The sequence below is a fragment of the Heterodontus francisci genome, chromosome 14, assembly GCF_036365525.1.
Source record: "Heterodontus francisci isolate sHetFra1 chromosome 14, sHetFra1.hap1, whole genome shotgun sequence".
NCBI classification, from domain to species: Eukaryota; Metazoa; Chordata; class Chondrichthyes; order Heterodontiformes; family Heterodontidae; genus Heterodontus; species Heterodontus francisci.
Window position 1 is genome coordinate 41,186,252 of NC_090384.1, and position 18,573 is coordinate 41,204,824.

At 45.2% G+C, this 18,573-nt stretch overlaps 1 protein-coding gene across 1 annotated transcript in view; it reads right to left on the reverse strand.

Annotated features, from left to right (window-relative positions):
* LOC137376989 (immunoglobulin superfamily member 22-like) overlaps nt 1–18,573 on the reverse strand; it is a 115,235-nt gene that overhangs the window by 39,101 nt on the left and 57,561 nt on the right. Inside the window, exons 12-14 of the mRNA XM_068046050.1 lie at nt 8,682–8,823; nt 7,935–8,231; nt 3,318–3,620 (exon numbers count right to left, since the gene is read on the reverse strand). Of these exons, the coding sequence (XP_067902151.1) occupies nt 3,318–3,620; nt 7,935–8,231; nt 8,682–8,823 (742 nt within the window). The remainder of the gene's footprint in view (nt 1–3,317; nt 3,621–7,934; nt 8,232–8,681; nt 8,824–18,573) is intronic.

Sequence of the window (18,573 nt, forward strand, 5' to 3'; positions counted from 1 at the left end):
TCATAAATAGATGATATTGGCCCACTGGCTGCATAATTGACAGAACAGCCATTGGTTTGAACTCCAGGATTACCTGTCACTCACTTTAACCAGTATACAGTTGGGAGGGATTCAGGTAGTCGTCGGTTTTTCCTAGATGGAACTCCATTTGCATTACGATACTGAAATCATTACCCCTTCCGTACTATGAGGAAGATTTCTTCTGTGCTGGTAGATTTCTAATTGTAGCAAAATAATAAGCGTGGTTACAAAGAATGGGGTTAGGATTTTGTGCACCTTTTACACAGAGGAAATCTTCTGCCCTCATAGGCTGATGGAGGTGTGACATTCATAACTGGGATAATCCTGTCTTTCTGCTAATAGAAAGAAATTGGAGATGAGAATCTCATCCGTGAACAATCTGAAAAAATATGGGGAATTAAGTATTTGCAATGGCTGCCCTTTTAATTATGGTTTAAAATAAATACTTGCATTTGTATAGCACATTATCACTTATCTGAGAAATATCTCAAAGTGCTTAATGTACAAAAAATACCTTGAAATATAATCATATAGGAAAAAGTGTTCATTATGATCGGAGGAGATGGAACCGATGTTTCCATTATCACCGGATTCATCTAGAATAAAAGCAAAATACTGCGGATGCTGGAAATCTGAAACAAAAACAAGAAATGCTGGAAATACTCAGCAGGTCTGGCAGCATCTGTGGAGAGAGAAGCAGAGTTAACGTTTCAGGTCAGTGACCCTTCTTCAGAACGAGCAAATTTTAGAAATGTAAAAGGTTATAAGCAAGTAAAGAGGGGGTGGGGCAAGAGATAACAAAGGAGAAGGGTTAAATAGGACAAGGTCACAGAATAGCTGACCAGAAGGTCATGGAACAAAGGCAAACAATATGTCAATGGTGTGTTGAAAGACAAAGCATTAGTACAGATAGGGTGCTAACAGACTGAAAATTGAACAGCCGCAAGTACAAACATGAAAAAAACAGTGGGTAAGCAAACTGAACAAACTAAGATGAAATAAAATAAAATAAACACAAAAAATATTTTAAAAAGGAAAAAGAAAAAATAACTGAAAATAAAAGTAAAATGGAGCCCGTCATGCTCTGAAATTCTTGAACTCAATGTTCAGTCCGGCAGGCTGTAGTGTGCCTAATTGGTAAATGAGGTGCTGTTCCTTGAGCTTGTGTTGATGTTCACTGGAACACTGCAGCAGGCCCAGGACAGAGATGTGAGCATGAGAGCAGGGGGGGAGCATTGAAATGGCAAGCAACCGGAAGCTCGGGGTCCTGCTTGCGGACTGAGCAGAGGTGTTCTGCAAAGCGGTCACCCAGTCTGCATTTGGTCTCCCCAATGTAGAGGAGACCACATTGTGAGCAGCGAATACAGTATACTACATTGAAAGAAGTACAAGTAAATTGCTGCTTCACCTGAAAGGAGTGTTTGGGATAGTAAGGAGAGAGGAGGTAAATGGGCAGGTATTACACCTCCTGCGATTGCAGGGGAAGGTTCCAAGGGAAGGGGACGAGGTGGTGGGGGTAATGGAGAAGTGGACCAGGGTGTCACGGAGGGAACGATCCCTTCGGAATTCTGACAGGGGAAGGGAGGGGAAGATGTGTTTGGTAGTGGCATCACGCTGGAGGTGGCGGAAATGGTGGAGGATGATCCTTTGGATACGGAGGCTGATGGGGTGGAAAGTAAGGACAAGGGGAACCCTGTCGCGGTTCTGGGAGGGAGGGGAAGGGGTGAGGGTAGAGGTGCGGGAAATGGGCAGGACACGGTTGAGGGCCCTGTCAACCACAGTGGGGGGGAATCCTTGGTTGAGGAAAATAGAAGACATATCAGAAGTGCTGTCATGGAAGGTGGCATCATCAGAGCAAATGCGTCGGAGATGGAGAAACTGGGAGAATGGAATGGAGTCCTTACAGGAGGCAGGGTGTGAACAAGTGTAGTTGAGGTAGCTGTGGGAGTCAGTGGGCTTATAATGGATATTAGTAGTCGGCCTATCACCAGAGATGGAGATAGAGAAGTTGAGGAAGGGAAGTGTCGGAGATGGACCATGTAAAGGTGAGAGAAGGGTGGAAATTGGAAGCAAAGTTAATAAAGTTTTCCAGTTCAGAGCGGGAGCAGGAAACGGCACCGATACAGTCATCAATGTACCGGAAAAAGAGTTGGTGGAGGAGGCCTGAGTAGGACTGGAACAAGGAATGTTCGACATATTCCACAAAAAGACAGGCATAACTAGGACCATGCAGGTACCCATAGCAACACCTTTTACTTGAAGGAAGTGAGTGGAGTTGAAGGAGAAGTTGTTCAATATGAGAACAAGTTAAGCCAGGCGGAGGAGGGAGGTGGTGGATGGGGACTGGTTAGGCCTCTGTTCAAGGAAGAAGCGGAGAGCCCTCAAACCGTCCTGGTGGGGGATGGAGGTGTAGAGAGATTGGACGTCCATAGTGAAGAGGAGGCGGTTGGGGCCAGGAAACTGGAAATTGTCAAAATGACGTAGGGCGTCAGAAGAGTCACGGATGTAGGTGGGAAGAGACTGGACCAGAGGAGAAAAGATAGAATCAAGACCAGAAGAAATAAGTTCAGTGGGGCTGGAGCAGGCTGACACAATGGGTCTGCCAGGACAGTCCTGTTTGTGGACTTTGGGAAGGAGGTAGAAGCGAGCTGTCCGGGGTTGTTGGACTACGAGGTTGGAAGCTGTAGAGGGAAGATCTCCCAAGGAGATGAGGTCAGTGACAGTCCTGTGGACAGTAGCTTGATGTTCGGTGGTGGGGTCATGGTCCAGAGGGAGGTAGGAAGAAGTGTCTGAGCATTGGCGCTGAACCTCTGCAAGGTAGAGGTCGGTACGCCATACAACAACAGCACCACCCTTGTCTGTAGGTTTGATGACCATGTCGGGGTTAGACCTGAGAGAACGGAGTGCCTCAAGTTCAGTGGGGGACAGGTTAGAGTGAGTGAGGGGGGCAGAGAACTTGAGATGACCAATGTCGCACCGACAGTTTTCAATGAAAAGATCAAGAGCGGGTAAGAGGCCAGGGGGAGGGGTCCAGGTAGAGGGAGAATGCTGGAGATGGATGAATGGGTCTACTGATCGGGGGAAGGACTCCTGGTCAAAGGAGTGAGCCCGGAGGCGAAGGCGACGGAAGAAGATCTGAACGTCATGCCGAGCGCAAAATTCATTGAGGTGGGGCGTAAGGGGATCTAGTATAGTGTAATATTTAAGAATATAGTTGTGCCCTTAAAAGGATTCAATTCTGATTTCAACTTCTATAATCTATACCCTGCTATTAATAACAGATTGTAAACACTTACCAATGGGGTCACCAGCTAAGACCTCTTCAGAATCGAGGGGATCGCTCACACCTTCACTGTTCACTGCTCGGATTCGGTACTGGTATGCCTTCCCTTCTTCAACCTTGTTGGTGGAGAAAGTTGTGGTTTTGCTGTCAACCTCACCAACCTTGATCCATGATTTTTTTCCAACAAGTTTCCTCTCAATTATGAAGCTTGTCACTTGTTTTCCCCCATTATCACGTGGCGCCTTCCATTTCATTGTAATACATTTCCTAGTGTGCTCCAGGAATTCCAATTTTCCTTGAGGAGGTTTGGGTCTATCTGCATAAAGTAAATGGGAAAGCAGAATGATTCCATTAGCAGTAAGCAACACCAATAGGCCTTATAAATGTTTAACTATGTATTTCGAGTTTAAACCAAGATATTGTGTTTCCATTTTTGTCAATTATTTGCAGCTTCTGCGTGCTGTCAAGCTTCTTGCGTGTTGTTGTGGCTGCACCCTCTCAGAGGAGTGTTGAGTATTTAATCACGCTTCTGGGTTGAGGTTTGCAGATGGTAAGAAGGCTTCAAGATGTCAAGAGGTGGGCTACTTGTTCTAGAATTTGCAGTCTCCTCCCTGCTATGACCAGCCAGTTAAGCTGCTGATGAATGATGACCTCCCAGGATGTTGACGCTGGGAGGACTCAACAATAGTAGTGCTATTGCAGGTCAGAGAGATAACTGGGCTTTCTTTTGTTAATGTTCACTCTCTGGCACGTATGTGGCACAAATGTCACCTGTCATTACCGTGTCTTTCGAGCGCGTCGATGTGCTTCCACCCTCACGGTCAGAGTTCACCTCCTTCCTTCTCTACTTCCTGGCCACTGTTAAAGGGGCAGCGGTCGTCTACTGGCCGCCGACGCCGAACCGTGGGAAATGACACAGAAATGACATCTATGTAACTGTGACAAAGGTAACCTATCCTTCCTTGTCCTTTTCAATGTCACCTGTCATTTGTCAGTCCAAGTTTGGATAGGTTATCCAGGTCCTGCTGTTGGCTGGCAAGGACTACTTCATTATGGAGCTGAACGCCCCCACTCTGATCTTATGACAGAATGAAAATCATTGATGAAGCAGTGGAAGATGGTTGTGCAAAGGATGTTTCCCTGAGCAACACCTGCCTAGATGTCTTGGGATGTGAAAATTGGCCTCTGACAATCACAACCATCAACTGTAAGGTTTTCCTTTTCACTCCCAATGACATGAGTTTTGTTCAGAGTCCTTGGCGCCACACTTAGTTGAATGCTGCCTTGATATCAAGGGTAACTATTCTCATCCTTGCTCTGGCACTTAGCTTTTGAATCCATGCCTGCATCAAGACAGTAATGAGTTTTACAGCTGAGTAGTTCTAGATGCACCTTAATTGAGTGTTGATGAGCAGGTTACTAGTGAGTAGGCGCTGCTCAATGAACTAGTGATTACATCTTCACTTTACATAGTATGGTAACTAGAGGAGCAAAGTCTTTTCCGGCTTCTTTTCTGACTTTATAACATAAGTTTTTGGCTTGAAAATATACCCTCTTTAGTCTTGTGGGGTTGGCTGCCCTTGCTAACCATATCTAGAATGTTTCAGGGTATTACTGGTTAAAAAAAAGAACTGCAAGGTCTCCTTAAGCAGACTGCATTGTCTTCATTTCCAAATGGCTCATTTGGAACAGAATATTAGCCAGAAAATAAATTCTCCACCACCACCAGTCCTCCTTCTAACTACATCCTCCCCAAGCCCTGATTTAGTATCAAGTAGCATTCCACTTTTAAGGGGCCTCTGTGTAATCTAGCAAACCACCTACCAGTCAAAAACATTTAAAGGATTTGCAGCAGCTTTATGTGATGCTGTTAGCCCTACTATATACAAAGCTGAGACTAACAGACACATTAGTTGGGCCCTTGCAGCTACATGAGAAACAAAGAGCTGAATTTTCCCATGAGTGTTGGGATCCCAACGCGGGACCATATGCAGGTCCCAAGCCCACGCATGGCCTCAGCATATCCACTGAAGCAAATTTACATGAGGGCAGTCGCCTCTGACACCTCTGCATTCAAAGTCCAATTAAGGACGGCAAGTGGGATTGCGACACAGGAGGCCTAATGAGAGGGCCTACAGCATTGGTTTGACCGACAGCCCCACCAGGATAGGTGGGCGCTGCTGAAGGTGGTAGGTGAGTGCAAGCGCACCTCAAAATGAGGCACTATCAAATGTCTGCTGAACTGTTTAAAAAAAGACCCAGAGGTGTTTGGGTCATCGGTGTGGAGGGGGAGCCCTTCTGCAGGAATGGTTATTGTTGCAGTTGCCGCCGTTTTATCCTTGCGGCTCAGTCATTGGGTGTTTGAGAAGAGGCTCTGATAGCCCTCTGATCGGCTGCTGAGAGGCTGTCTCCATGCAGTTACCAGGCTCTGGACCCAGCAGGTACCCTGTCCGATGCCAGGAAAGCTCCACCTGCTTGGGATAATGACCCTTTATTGGGGCCTTAATTGGAGCTATTGGCTGCTCACCTTGGGAAAGTCACCCAGAGGCAGGGCAGCCTGATGGGGCTTCCTGATACTTACCTGGCCCCCCTGCCTCCAAACCCATCTCTACCGGGCCAGGATAACTCAGCCCAAAGACTTTGATCAACTAAGATACTGGAACAAAACTTTCCAGAATGAGAATCTATAGTTGCAGAATATCCATGTTTAAATTGCAGTAAGTTGAAGAGAATTTTCCAGTGGGTTATGGTATTAAAACTTCAGTGGCAATTGATAGCTCAGTCTGGATATCCATTAAATGAGTGTCCTCTACTAAAATGTCGACTGGTGGCTGAACCAGGGATATTAAACAGGTTACAATTTTGGGTTTTATAAATAGAGGCATAGAGCACAAAAGCACCTTATGATGAACCTTTATAAAACACTGGTTCGGTAATATTGTGCCAACTGCAGTATTCTGTCCAATTTTGGGCACCACACTTTAGGGAGGATGTGAAGTCTGTAGAGAGGGTGCAGAAAAGACATACAATAATGGTTCTAGGGATGAGGGACTTCATTTACACGTATAGATTGAAGAAGCTAGGGCTGTTCTCCTTGGAGAAGAGAAGGTTGAGAGGAAATTTGATAGAAGTGTTCAAAATCAATAGGGGTCCAGACAGAGTATATAGAGAGAAACTGTTTCCTTTGGTGGAAGGGTCAAGAACCAGAGGACATTGATATAAAGCAAATGGCAAAATCACCAACTGCGAAATGAGGAAAAACGTTTTTACGCAGCGAGTGGTTAGGATGTGAAATGCACTGCCTGCGAGTGTGGTGGAGGCAGATTCAATCGTACCTTTCAAAAGGGAATTGGATAAGCACCTGAAGAGAAAAAATTTGCAGGGCTACAGGGGGCTGAATTTTGTTTCCTCGCTGCCGGGAGCGGCGGCGGGCGAGAAAATGATCGCCAGCATGCACAGGCCACACGCCGCCGCAATCTTGAGCATGGTGGCTCGTTAAAATCATTAAAACATGCAAGGCCATTGCCCCACCCCTAATCATGTGGCGGGGGCAGCTTCAGTGGTGCCGTGAACGGTGTCAGCTGTCTCTGTGCAGGCATGACGCCAGTTATAAAGAGCTGCCAGCTCTGCTCGGAGACGGCACAGTTGAATCCCTTCCCCCCCCACCCCCCACTACACTGAAAATAAATGTTTGCCCTGTTCACCCCCAATACACTGAAATTGCAGAGTTGACTCCTTTCCCCCTCAACTGCATAAAGTGCAGAGGTCACCCCTTCCTCCCCACCCCACTACAATTAAAATCCTGAGCTCCCCCCTTCCCCACCTTGGTGGCACCAGCTTTCCCTGACAAGAAAGTCAGGGCATGTGAGTGCCACCCGTTGCATGGAAGATCCAGATCCGACAGTAAGATTGCGAGGAATTGTATTTAAATGGATGCATGAGATTTATTTAAATATTTAAAGCAGGGTCCCGTCACCGAGTGGCGGAGGAGCCATCACAGTGCCTCACCACCGCCAGGAAGATTGGGCCTGGCAATGCCAATGGTAGGTCCGATATTCTGTCCCCACCCCACCCTTCCCCCCATGGAGCCCAACGTCAGGAGCTGAACAAAATTCAGCCCAGGGAAAGGGCTGGGGAGTGGGACTAGCTGAGTTGCTCTTGCAGAGATCCAGCACAGAGATGACAGGCTGAATGGCCTCCTTCTGTGCTGGAACCATTCTATGATTTTATAATCAACAATCAGTGATCAATGGACCAGGTCAGTAAGGCAAACATTTCATTTTATTTAGGGAAAATGAGAACCCTGATTGTAGTTGTCAGAAAAGATGTGTCAGCCGATAACGTTCTGTCTCTTCTGTTTGGAGCAAGTAAAGAGGAACACATGATGGTGCCACCCTGGCGTTTTCAAAGGAACCTTTGCTGGCTTATGGAAAACTAACTAATATAGGAAGGAAATCTTTGGCAATACATACTGTAATGCTGTTGGAAGACAGCATATTCTTATGGGTGTTTGTAAGCATATAATATAATCACATTCTTGGTGATGAGGCTTAAGTGGTTCTTTTTGTCACTGTATATCGATTTAGAAAGAAAGATGAACAAAAATGCATTAGCTCTTCCTTTAGCTTACCAATGACATTTAGTTGCAGATTAGCTGAGGTTGAGCCACAGTCACTCTTGAGTTTCATCATGATGTTCCCACTGTCCTCCCTTACGCAGTGTTTTAGTACTAACACTGTCTCTGTAGGACTCTTCTCTATCTCTGTTCTAGTATCTTCAAACATCTCAATACCATCCTTGTACCAAGTAACTTTAGGGATGGGTTTCCCTTTAAATGGGATCTTAATGGTTGCTGTCTGTCCTGCCTTAACAGTGATCGGATCCTTGGCTAATACTGCAAGTACATCAGGATCGATAACAGGTGGATCTGCAAAATAGAAAAATGCAACAAAATAGTCCACGTTCCAAAGTTATAGTTTCATTATACCAAGTGTGTAATCTTATGCCAAGTATGTAATCCTAATCCAGATAACCAAATGTGATATTTCCTCTTATGGTTATAACAGCAAGATAGACTGTCCTCGATCCCATTTACAGCATCAGCCTGGTCACAGGGAGGGGGAAAAAAAAGGCTGTGGGCCAGCATCTCTTTAAATTCACTTTAGGCCTATTAGTTTTCCCAATATTTCAAGGAAAATTAATTGGAATGAAAATCAGGCAGGTTCTATAATGAGTAGGTGATCTGCTCCACCAGATTATCACCCAGTAGGTGATGAAAATTTGTCCCCAGGTATCCAATATAATTGTTTGTAAGTAGCATGATATAGAAATAAGCAAACTCTAAATGTAATGTTCTGAGTACAGACAATGCCAATACCTGTGATAGAGAGTACGGCCTCGCTCTCCGCTCCTTTTGCTCTGAATGTGTACTTTCCTTCACTCTCATCGCCTGCTTTATTGATGATCAGTTTATGTACTGCTCCTTGTTTCACAATCTGTATGTTTTTTGTGTCTGTAATCTGAACAAAAGACAAAGAATACGTCGGAAGGAAAGAATCTAAAGGAATAAGGGATCTAAATATTAAGGGAAAGGTTTAGGGCCTAACATGAGCAGGATTTCTTAAATTAATAAAGGCAGGTAATAAAGTAAATGGATAGAGGTATACTGTGGAACCATATAGTGCAAGTCATATATAACAAAGAAGTACTGCATGGGGGGAGGGGGTTGGAAACAACTGGTGCAGACTTTAAATTACAAGAAGTGATTGGATATTTCAGCAGCAGACTGTGATGGGGGGCTGCAGATAAATAGGGTGCCCTTGTGCATTGATTGTCAGCAAGCTGTAATAGATGGTTCATGTGAGATGTTGTAGCACTTTTGAAGAATGTATTCTATTGGAGGAGGAGGCAGAGGCACTCAAAGAAGGAATCAGATCATTGAGAGATACAGAAAATTTCAGTGAGGCTGATCTTCAGCAGCCAGTCCTGGAGGAAATGCAGAAAAAGAGAGGAAGATTACTGGGTATGCATGAGAAGAAACCTCAAGTGTAAGAGCACATTGCAACATGCAGGCCATCACACATCAAGAAGGCACATTTCTCCAATGTAGCCGAGTACTCCACAACAAATACATGGACAAGGATCTCTGTGAGAGATATCACAATCTCATCAAGTAATCTTCTGCTTCTGTGTGAAGCTGGGGAAATATGAAACAACCTGAGGCCTGTTGACGAAAGCTGAGTCAGCAGAAACTCTGTCCAACACCTTATTTGATGAAAGATCATCGATCTGAAATGTTAACTCTGTTTCTCTCTCCACAGATGTTGCCTGACCTGCTGAGTATTTCCAGCAGTTTCTGCTTTTATTATCTTAAACACCTTCTGAGGAAGTGATAAAAAAAACTTAATCCATAGCCAGGACAGTGACACCAACCAACAGAACTACTGTAAGCAGAACTCCTGTTCTCCAACTTAAGTGAAGCCCAGGGACCAAGAACAATAAAACTGCTTCACTGATTAAACTCACATCAGTCCCAGCTCAAGAATAAGCATGCAATAAACCTGAATATCTGTACATCGCCCACTCATCCCCAGCAAGCTATGTACAATCAAAATACACAAAGCCTTCAAGAGGATGTAGATCAATGTAAACAGTTGATCATACTTCACTCTGTGTGTTTATACTTTATTTTAATACTGGTTAAGACTTGTTTTATAATAAACTGATAATTTTGTTGTTTAGTAAAGAAACCTGGTTGGTGTGTTTTCTTCTGGGATAAAAAATAAAGTCTATGATTGACCGTATCAGAATGTGGGAAAAAATTTAAATACATGTCGTGACCCGTAGAGAAGTGGAACTAGAATAAACCATGCACTCCTCCCGCCTTGGTTGTAACAAGATGGAAAGGGGAATGTTTATGGATGTTATTTATGTGGACTTCCACAGGCATATGAATAAAGTCCCGAGTGATAAGAGTCTGTTAGCCAATGTGAAGCTCATGGAATTGAAGGCAAATTATTGACATGGTTGGGAAATTAGCTAAGTGGAAGGGGACAAAGATTAAGATTAATAGGCAGTGTTATGACCAGGTGAGAAATGTGTCTAGGGATCTTTTGCTGTCTTTACCTGGTCTTATTGTAACAGAGTTTTATTTTTAAACACACTGTGTTTTGAGCTCCTCCACTTTTTGTGAATCCTTGTTCACAGCTTTCCAGTTATAAGGCAAAGAAACCAACACACCAGGTTTTCTCAGGTTAAAAGGAGAAAAGCGAAGTTTATTAAAACTTAAACTCTAATACAGTTCACGCCAATGGATATATGACGCGTGCACACTAGCATGCACACGCAATATACACATGCAGATAGGGACAGAATAGAGAAGAGGAAAATATAGCAGAGAGGGGTTTGAGGCAATATCAGAAGAGTTTCTTGTTTACTGTGCTTCAAGCTCACTTGATTGTAGGTAGTCTTGCTGTTCGTCAGGGCCCAGTGTTCTTCTTAAACCTTGTTCACAAAGAACAAAGAGAACAAAGAACAGTACAGCACAGGAACAGGCCATTCGGCCCTCCAAGCCTGCGCCGATCTTGATGCCTGCCTAAACTAAAACCTTCTGCACTTCCGGGAACCGTATCCCTCTACTCCCATCCTATTCATGTATTTGTCAAGATGCCTCTTAAACGTCGCTATCGTACCTGCTTCCACCACCTCCCCTGGCAGCAAGTTCCAGGCACTCACCACCCTCTGTGTAAAGAACTTGCCTCGCACATCCCCTCTAAACTTTGCCCCTCTCACCTTAAACCTATGTCCCCTAGTAACTGACTCTTCCACTCTGGGAAAAAGCTTCTGACTATCCACTCTGTCCAAGCCACTCATAACTTTGTAAACCTCTATCATGTTGCCCCTCCACCTCCGTCGTTCCAGTGAAAACAATCTGAGTTTATCCAACTTCTCCTCATAGCTAATGCCCTCCAGACCAGGGAACATCCTGGTAAACCTCTTCTGTACCCTCTCCAAAGCCTCCACGTCCTTCTGGTTGTGTGGCGACCAGAATTGCACGCAATTCATAGGAGACATTTCTCTCTTTGAGGTTCACGTGCTTTCACAAGATTCAGTTCCATGGGGAAGAGATGGAGGCAGGCAGGACTGGAGAGGTTCTGCTTCAGTTCCAGGAGCACACGGCTTTCTGAGTTCAAAACTTCCGCTGGAAGTTCAAATTCAAAAATTCCAACAGTCAGTCAGTCATGTGACCAAAATTGGTCTGACCACTTCTTCTGTGTATTCTACCATCTTAGTAGTTAACCTAGAATGCTTCCACATCTGGTAATCAAAAGTCCATTGTTGGTTGAATGTGTCAGGGCATGGTCCTTTGTCCCTTGTTCCAACACTGTCTTTTGCAATGCAAATGCCTTCCCAGTCAGGGGCTTGCAATTTTAAGTTTTAATGTTCATGTGGCAAAATAATGTATGCCTCAGTTTTGACAGGTAGGGGGCTCGCCTGATACCTCCACAACCAGGGGAATGAAATGCGATTTGATGAAAAACAGCACATTTCATTACAGTATTTGAGAGAAATATAAGATACAGAAAGAAAAACCTGCATTTCTCTCATTTATTTCCATTAATTTACCAATCTTAAAGCTTATTAAAAATGGTCTGTTCTGGCTGCCAGGGCTACTTTACTTTCCCTTTTTTTTCTCAGGAGAGTAGTAGTGGGCAGGTCTATCCTGAACTCTGAGTCATGCAAAGACTTTTGACATTAGGGGATGGGTGGTTCCCTTTTCCTCTGACTGTGGGGGAGGAGTCTCTGTCACTGTCCCCTTTATTCTCTGGGACACTCCTATCTGTAGGTATTTGTGCAGACTTGGCTGCACTCTCCTGTGGCACTTCGACTGGCAAGGCATCACCCTCACGGTTTCTGTGCCCCCTAGAGGTCTCTCGTTGTATCTGCAGGTTCCTGTAAATGCTGTTATTAACTCTGGTGGGGTTCTTCTAGAGTCTGCATTTACATAGGAGGATGTGGGGTCTAGCTTTTCACATTTTACGGGGTTGGCTGACCGGATGCTAGTGGATTCAGGATTCTTCCTACATTTCCCTTAACCTGCCCTTTTGGTCACTTTTTCCTCTCCTTCTAAACTTTTGCCAGTCGTGTGCTTGCTGGTCCCCTTTTGCTCTCGGCGGGGGTCCCTTACAGCTCACCAGCCTTCCGCTGGAGGGTCCTCCTAACCTAGGGGTGCAGGTCTCACTGTAGGTTGAGGATTCCCCTCAACCTGGCACATATGGCAACTCCTGCAGTACTCCACCACATCTTTGTGGAGTTTTGACCAGTCAAACTGCTGTCTTATGCGGGCTTTGGTCTTTCGTATACCGGCATGTACAGCCACTGTAGTCTCGTGGGGCCTTCTTAATATTTCTCCCTGGTACCCCTGCAGCACCCCACTAACCGGTGAACTACTGTCCACTCCTTGCCCTCAGGTCTGTGAGGACAACTCCATTTCCTCATCAGTACCCCATTCTTTAAACAGTAGCAATCAGGGATTCCCTCTGCTTCACTTTCAGATTGGGCAGCCTCTGCTACCTCTCGCAATACTGGGTCGGCTCGCTGAGCCTCAGCTAGGGAAAATCCATTTAATTCATTCCCTGGGTCTCCTAACTTTCCAAAGAAAGTCTCGGACAGGTAGACCTCATGGTCATTTGCCTGCAGTGCTAATTCAGTCTCCTCTGGGGGAGCTGGTTTGATCATGGCCTGATCCACTACACATTCAGGGAAACTGCAGGGGTCCGTCTCCTGCCACTGCCCCATCTCTCTGACCTCCTGTGGTCTTTCTTTCACTACTGGGCCAGGGGTGGGGGTGGTGGGGGCTACTACCTTCACCCTGCCACATCATTAGCTAGGAGTAGATCAACCCTGTCCACAGGCAAACTAGGGACAATCCCTACAGTCACCGGTTCCAAAACTAGGTCACACTCCAGGTGCACCCGGTGCACAGTTACAGGCATACACTGCCCTCCAATACCATTCACCACCATTCTGGTGTTCACCGCACTCTCGGGGGGTGGGGGGAAAGGTCAGGCCTTTTCCAAGTAAAAGGGATCCAGTGGCCCCTGTGTTCCTAAGAATCACTGTGGGCTTGCTTGCCCCACATGAGGAATATGGGGTTACTTTCCCTTCAAATACAAAACTCTGATAACCTTCAGGAATTCTATCAACTTTTCCTGCACTGGCCGTAGTAAGCTTCTGGCCAGGTTGCATTCTTACTGCAGTTAAAGCCACAACTTGTTTTGTGTTTTCCAACAGGGTGTTCCCTCATTAACCCTACTGGTTTCCCCTTTAGTTTCCAGCAGTCAGCTTTTACATGCCCTGCTTTATTAAGAACAAAGAACAAAGATAATTACAGCACAGGAACAGGCCCTTCGGCCCTCCAAGCCTGCGCCGATCCAGATCCTCTCTCTAAACATGTCGCCTATTTTCTAAGCTTCTGTATCTCTTTTCTTCCTGCCCATTCATGTATCTGTCCAGATACATCTTAAAAGACTCCATCGTGCCCGCATCTACCACCTCCGCTGACAATGCGTTCCAGGTGCCCACCACCCTCTGCGTAAAGAACTTTCCACGCATATCCCCCCTAAACTTTTCCCCTTTCACTTTGAACTCGTGTCCTCTAGTAATTGAAACCCCCACTCTGGGAAAAAGCTTCTTGCTATCCACCCTGTCTATACCTCTCATGATTTTGTACACCTCAATCAGGTCCCCCCTCAACCTCCGTCTTTCTAATGAAAATAATCCTAATCTACTCAACCTCTCTTCATAGCTAGCGCCCTCCATACCAGGCAACATCCTGGTGAACCTCCTCTGCACCCTCTCCAAAGCATCCACATCCTTTTGATAATGTGGCGACCAGAACTGTACGCAGTATTCCAAATGTGGCCGAACCAAAGTCCTATACAACTGTAACATGACCTGCCAACTCTTGTACTCAATGCCCCGTCCGATGAAGGAAAGCATGCCGTATGCCTTCTTGACCACTCTATTTACCTGCGTTGCCACCTTCAGGGAACAGTGGACCTGAACACCCAAATCTCTCTGGACATCAATTTTCCCCAGGACTTTTCCATTTACTGTATAGTTCACTCTTGAATTGGATCTTCCAAAATGCATCACCTCGCATTTGCCCTGATTGAACTCCATCTGCCATTTCTCTGCCCAACTCTCTAATCTATCTATATTCTGCTGTATTCTCTGACAGTCCCCTTCACTATCTGCTACTCCACCAATCTTAGTGTCGTCTGCAAATTTGCTAATCAGTCCACCTATACTTTCCTCCAAATCATTAATGTATATCACAAACAACAGTGGTCCCAGCACGGATCCCTGTGGAACACCACTGGTCACACGTCTCCATTTTGAGAAACTCCCTTCTACTGCTACTCTCTGTCTCCTGTTGCCCAGCCAGTTCTTTATCCATCTAGCTAGTACACCTTGGACCCCAAGCGCCTTCACTTTCTCCAGCAGCCTGCCATGGGGAACCTTATCAAACGCCTTACTGAAGTCCATGTATATGACATCTACAGCCCTTCCCTCATCAATCAACTTTGTCACTTCCTCAAAGAATTCTATTAAGTTGGTAAGACATGACCTTCCCTGCACAAAACCATGTTGCCTATCACTGATGAGCCCATTTTCTTCCAAATGGGAATAGATCCTATCCCTCAGTATCTTCTCCAGCAGCTTCCCTACCACTGACGTCAGGCTCACCGGTCTATAATTACCTGGATTATCCCTGCTACCCTTCTTAAACAAGGGGACAACATTAGCAATTCTCCAGTCCTCCGGGACCTCACCCGTGTTTAAGGATGCTGCAAAGATATCTGTTAAGGCCCCAGCTATTTCCTCTCTCGCTTCCTTCAGTAACCTGGGATAGATCCCATCCGGACCTGGGGACCTGTCCACCTTAATGCCCTTTAGAATACCCAACACTTCCTCCCTCCTTATGCCGACTTGACCTAGAGTAATCAAACATCTGTTCCTAACCTCAACATCCGTCATGACCCTCTCCTCGGTGAATACCGATGCAAAGTACTCGTTTAGAATCTCACCTATTTTCTCTGAGTCCAAGCATAACATTCCTCCTTTGTCCTTTAGTGGGCCAATCCTTACTCTAGATACCCTCTTTCTCCTTATATATGAATAAAAGGCTTTGGGATTTTCCTTAACCCTGTTTGCTAAAGATATTTCATGACCCCTTTTAGCCCTCTTAATTCCTCGTTTCAGATTGGTCCTACATTCCCGATATTCTTTCAAAGCTTCGTCTTTCATCAGCCGCCTAGACCTCATGTATGCTTCCTTTTTCCTCTTAGCTAGTCTCACAATTTCACCTGTCATCCATGGTTCCCTAATCTTGCCATTTCTATCCCTCATTTTCACAGGAACATGTCTCTCCTGCACGCTAATCAACCTCTCTTTAAAAGCCTCCCACATATCACATGTGGATTTACCTTCAAACAGCTGCTCCCAATCTACATTTCCCAGCTCCTGCCGAATTTTGGTATAGTTGGCCTTCCCCCAATTTAGCACTCTTCCTTTTGGACCACTCTCATCTTTGTCCATGAGTATTTTAAAGCTTACGGAATTGTGATCACTATTCCCAAAGTAGTCCCCTACTGAAACTTCAACAACCTGGCCGGGCTCATTCCCCAACACCAGGTCCAGTATGGCCCCTTCCCGAGTTGGACTATTTACATACTGCTCTAGAAAACCCTCCTGGATGCTCCTTACAAATTCTGCTCCATCTGGACCTCTAACATTAAGCGAATCCCAGTCAATGTTGGGAAAATTAAAATCTCCTATCACCACCACCCTGTTGCTCCTACATCTTTCCATAATCTGTTTACATATTTGTACCTCTATCTCACGCTCGCTGTTGGGAGGCCTGTAGTACAGCCCCAACATTGTTACCGCACCCTTCCTATTTCTGAGTTCTGTCCATATTGCCTCACTGCTCGAGTCCTCCATAGTGCCCTCCTTCAGCACAGCTGTGATATCCTCTTTGACCAGTAATGCAACTCCTCCACCCCTTTTACCTCCCTCTCTATCCCGCCTGAAGCATCGATATCCTGGGATATTTAGTTGCCAATCATGCCCTTCCCTCAACCAAGTCTCAGTAATAGCAATAACATCATACTCCCAGGTACTAATCCAAGCCCTAAGTTCATCTGCCTTTCCAACTAAGTTCATCTGCCTTACCAACTAAGTTCATCTGCCTTACCAACAATGGAAGCACACAGCTCTCCGCCTCTCTTGCTCACAGCACCTTCCTTTTTGGCTGGAAGAGGGTCCCCTGAGTCTCCTGCTTTCCTTTCTCTTCCAGGACTGCCTGGGCGAATATCACCTTCCCACCCTTTGTCCTTTTCGGATTTATGGGGGTGGTTAGGAAAGGTTCTCCCCTGGGAAACCAACTTATAAATTAAAGCAAACTCATCAGCCAGAACGGCCTCTTGCCAGGCTGCCTGAACCCGCTGCTCTTCTAGATGCCTCTTTATTGAGAATGGGAGAGAGTTTTTAAATTCCTCTAACACAATTACCTCTCTGAGAGTCTCATAGCTGAGTTGTATTTTTAAAGCCCTCAGTCTTTGGTCAAAAGCCAGCTGCTTGCTTCTTTCAAACTCCAGAGCTTGCTTTTTGAGGGTTCTAAACTTTTGGCGATAGGCTTCGGGTACTAATTCATATGCCCCGAGGATAGCACTTTTGGTCAGTTCATAATTTGATGAACTCTCATCTGGCAACAAGGAATAAACCTTATGGGCTTTTCCGTTTAGTTTGCTTTGCACTAAAAGAAACCAGGTCTCAGCTGGCCATTTTAGCTGCCTTGCCAATTTCTCAAAAGACACGAAAAACGCTTCCACATTTTCCACATTGAATTTTGGAATTAATTGAGGGAGTTTTAGCAATCTCATACCCAGCCCCGAATTGAGCTCCTCCATATTGGCCATGCTTTCACTAGGGTTACTCTGTCACCCCCAAGTTAACTCAAGCCACTTCAGCTCCCTGGATTCATTCCAGAATATTCTGTCGGGCTCGGGTTGGGTTTCATTTGCAGACCTGAGCTGGCCTCTACGTTGGGGCTTCAATATTCACCATGTTTATTAATAACTTAGATGCTGGGATAAAAAGCTACATATCCAAATTTGTCGATGCTACAAAGATAGGCGGCATTGTAAGCAGTGTAGATGGAAGCATAAAATTACAAGGCAATACTAATAGATAATGGATAAAACTGTGGTAAATGGATTTCAATACAGGCAAATGTGAGATCATCCATTTTGGACCTACAGATCAGTATACTTTCTGAGTGGTGAAAAGCTAGAAATGGTAGAGATCCAAAGAGACTTGGGGGTCTAAGCACTTAGATATCAAATGTCATGAACAGATACAGAAAATAATCAGAAAGACTAGTGGAATGCTGGCCTTTATATCTGGGACCAGAAATACAAGGGGGTGGAAGTTATACTCCAGCTATACAAAGCCCTGGTTAGACAATGCTGGAGTACTGGGAGCAATTCTGAGCACCACACCTTAGGAAGGATATATTGGCCTTGGAGGGAGTGCAGCATAGATTTGCCAGAATGATAGCTGGACTCCAAGGGTTAAATTACAAGGAGAGGTTACATAAACTAGCATTGTATTTTGTGGAATTTAGAAGGTTAAAAGGTGACGTAATCAAAGTTTTCAAGATATTAAGGGAAACAGGTAAGGTAGATACAAAGAAACTATTTCAGCTGGTTGGGGTTGGGACGAGGGGGCCTCGGACTAAAGGACATAGTCTGAAAATTAGAGCCAGACCTTTCAGGAGTGAAATTAGGGAACACTTATACATGCAAAGGGTTGTCGACATTTGGAACACTCTTCCTCAAATGGCAATTGATGCCCGATCGATTGGTAATTTTAAAATCTGAGATTGATAGTGTTACAATTACTTGGTTCATGTCTTGTATTAATTTTCTAGAGATAACTTTTAATTTGGAAATTTAATTGTTTTTAATGCAAGAGAAATGAAAACACCTGGGGCTGGATTTTAAAGCGCATCCGCCGTCAGGAACGGTGGCAGGGGGGTACGGGAGGGGGTCAATGAAGATCAGTACGGCGGAGACCTGCCACCGAACCTAACGGCGACAGGCCCCGTGCCGATCTCGGCGGCGGGGGCGGGCCTCGTGGCGGCCGCTCCGCCATTTGACGACGGGACCATGATTTAAATATGGAAATGAATTTACATATGT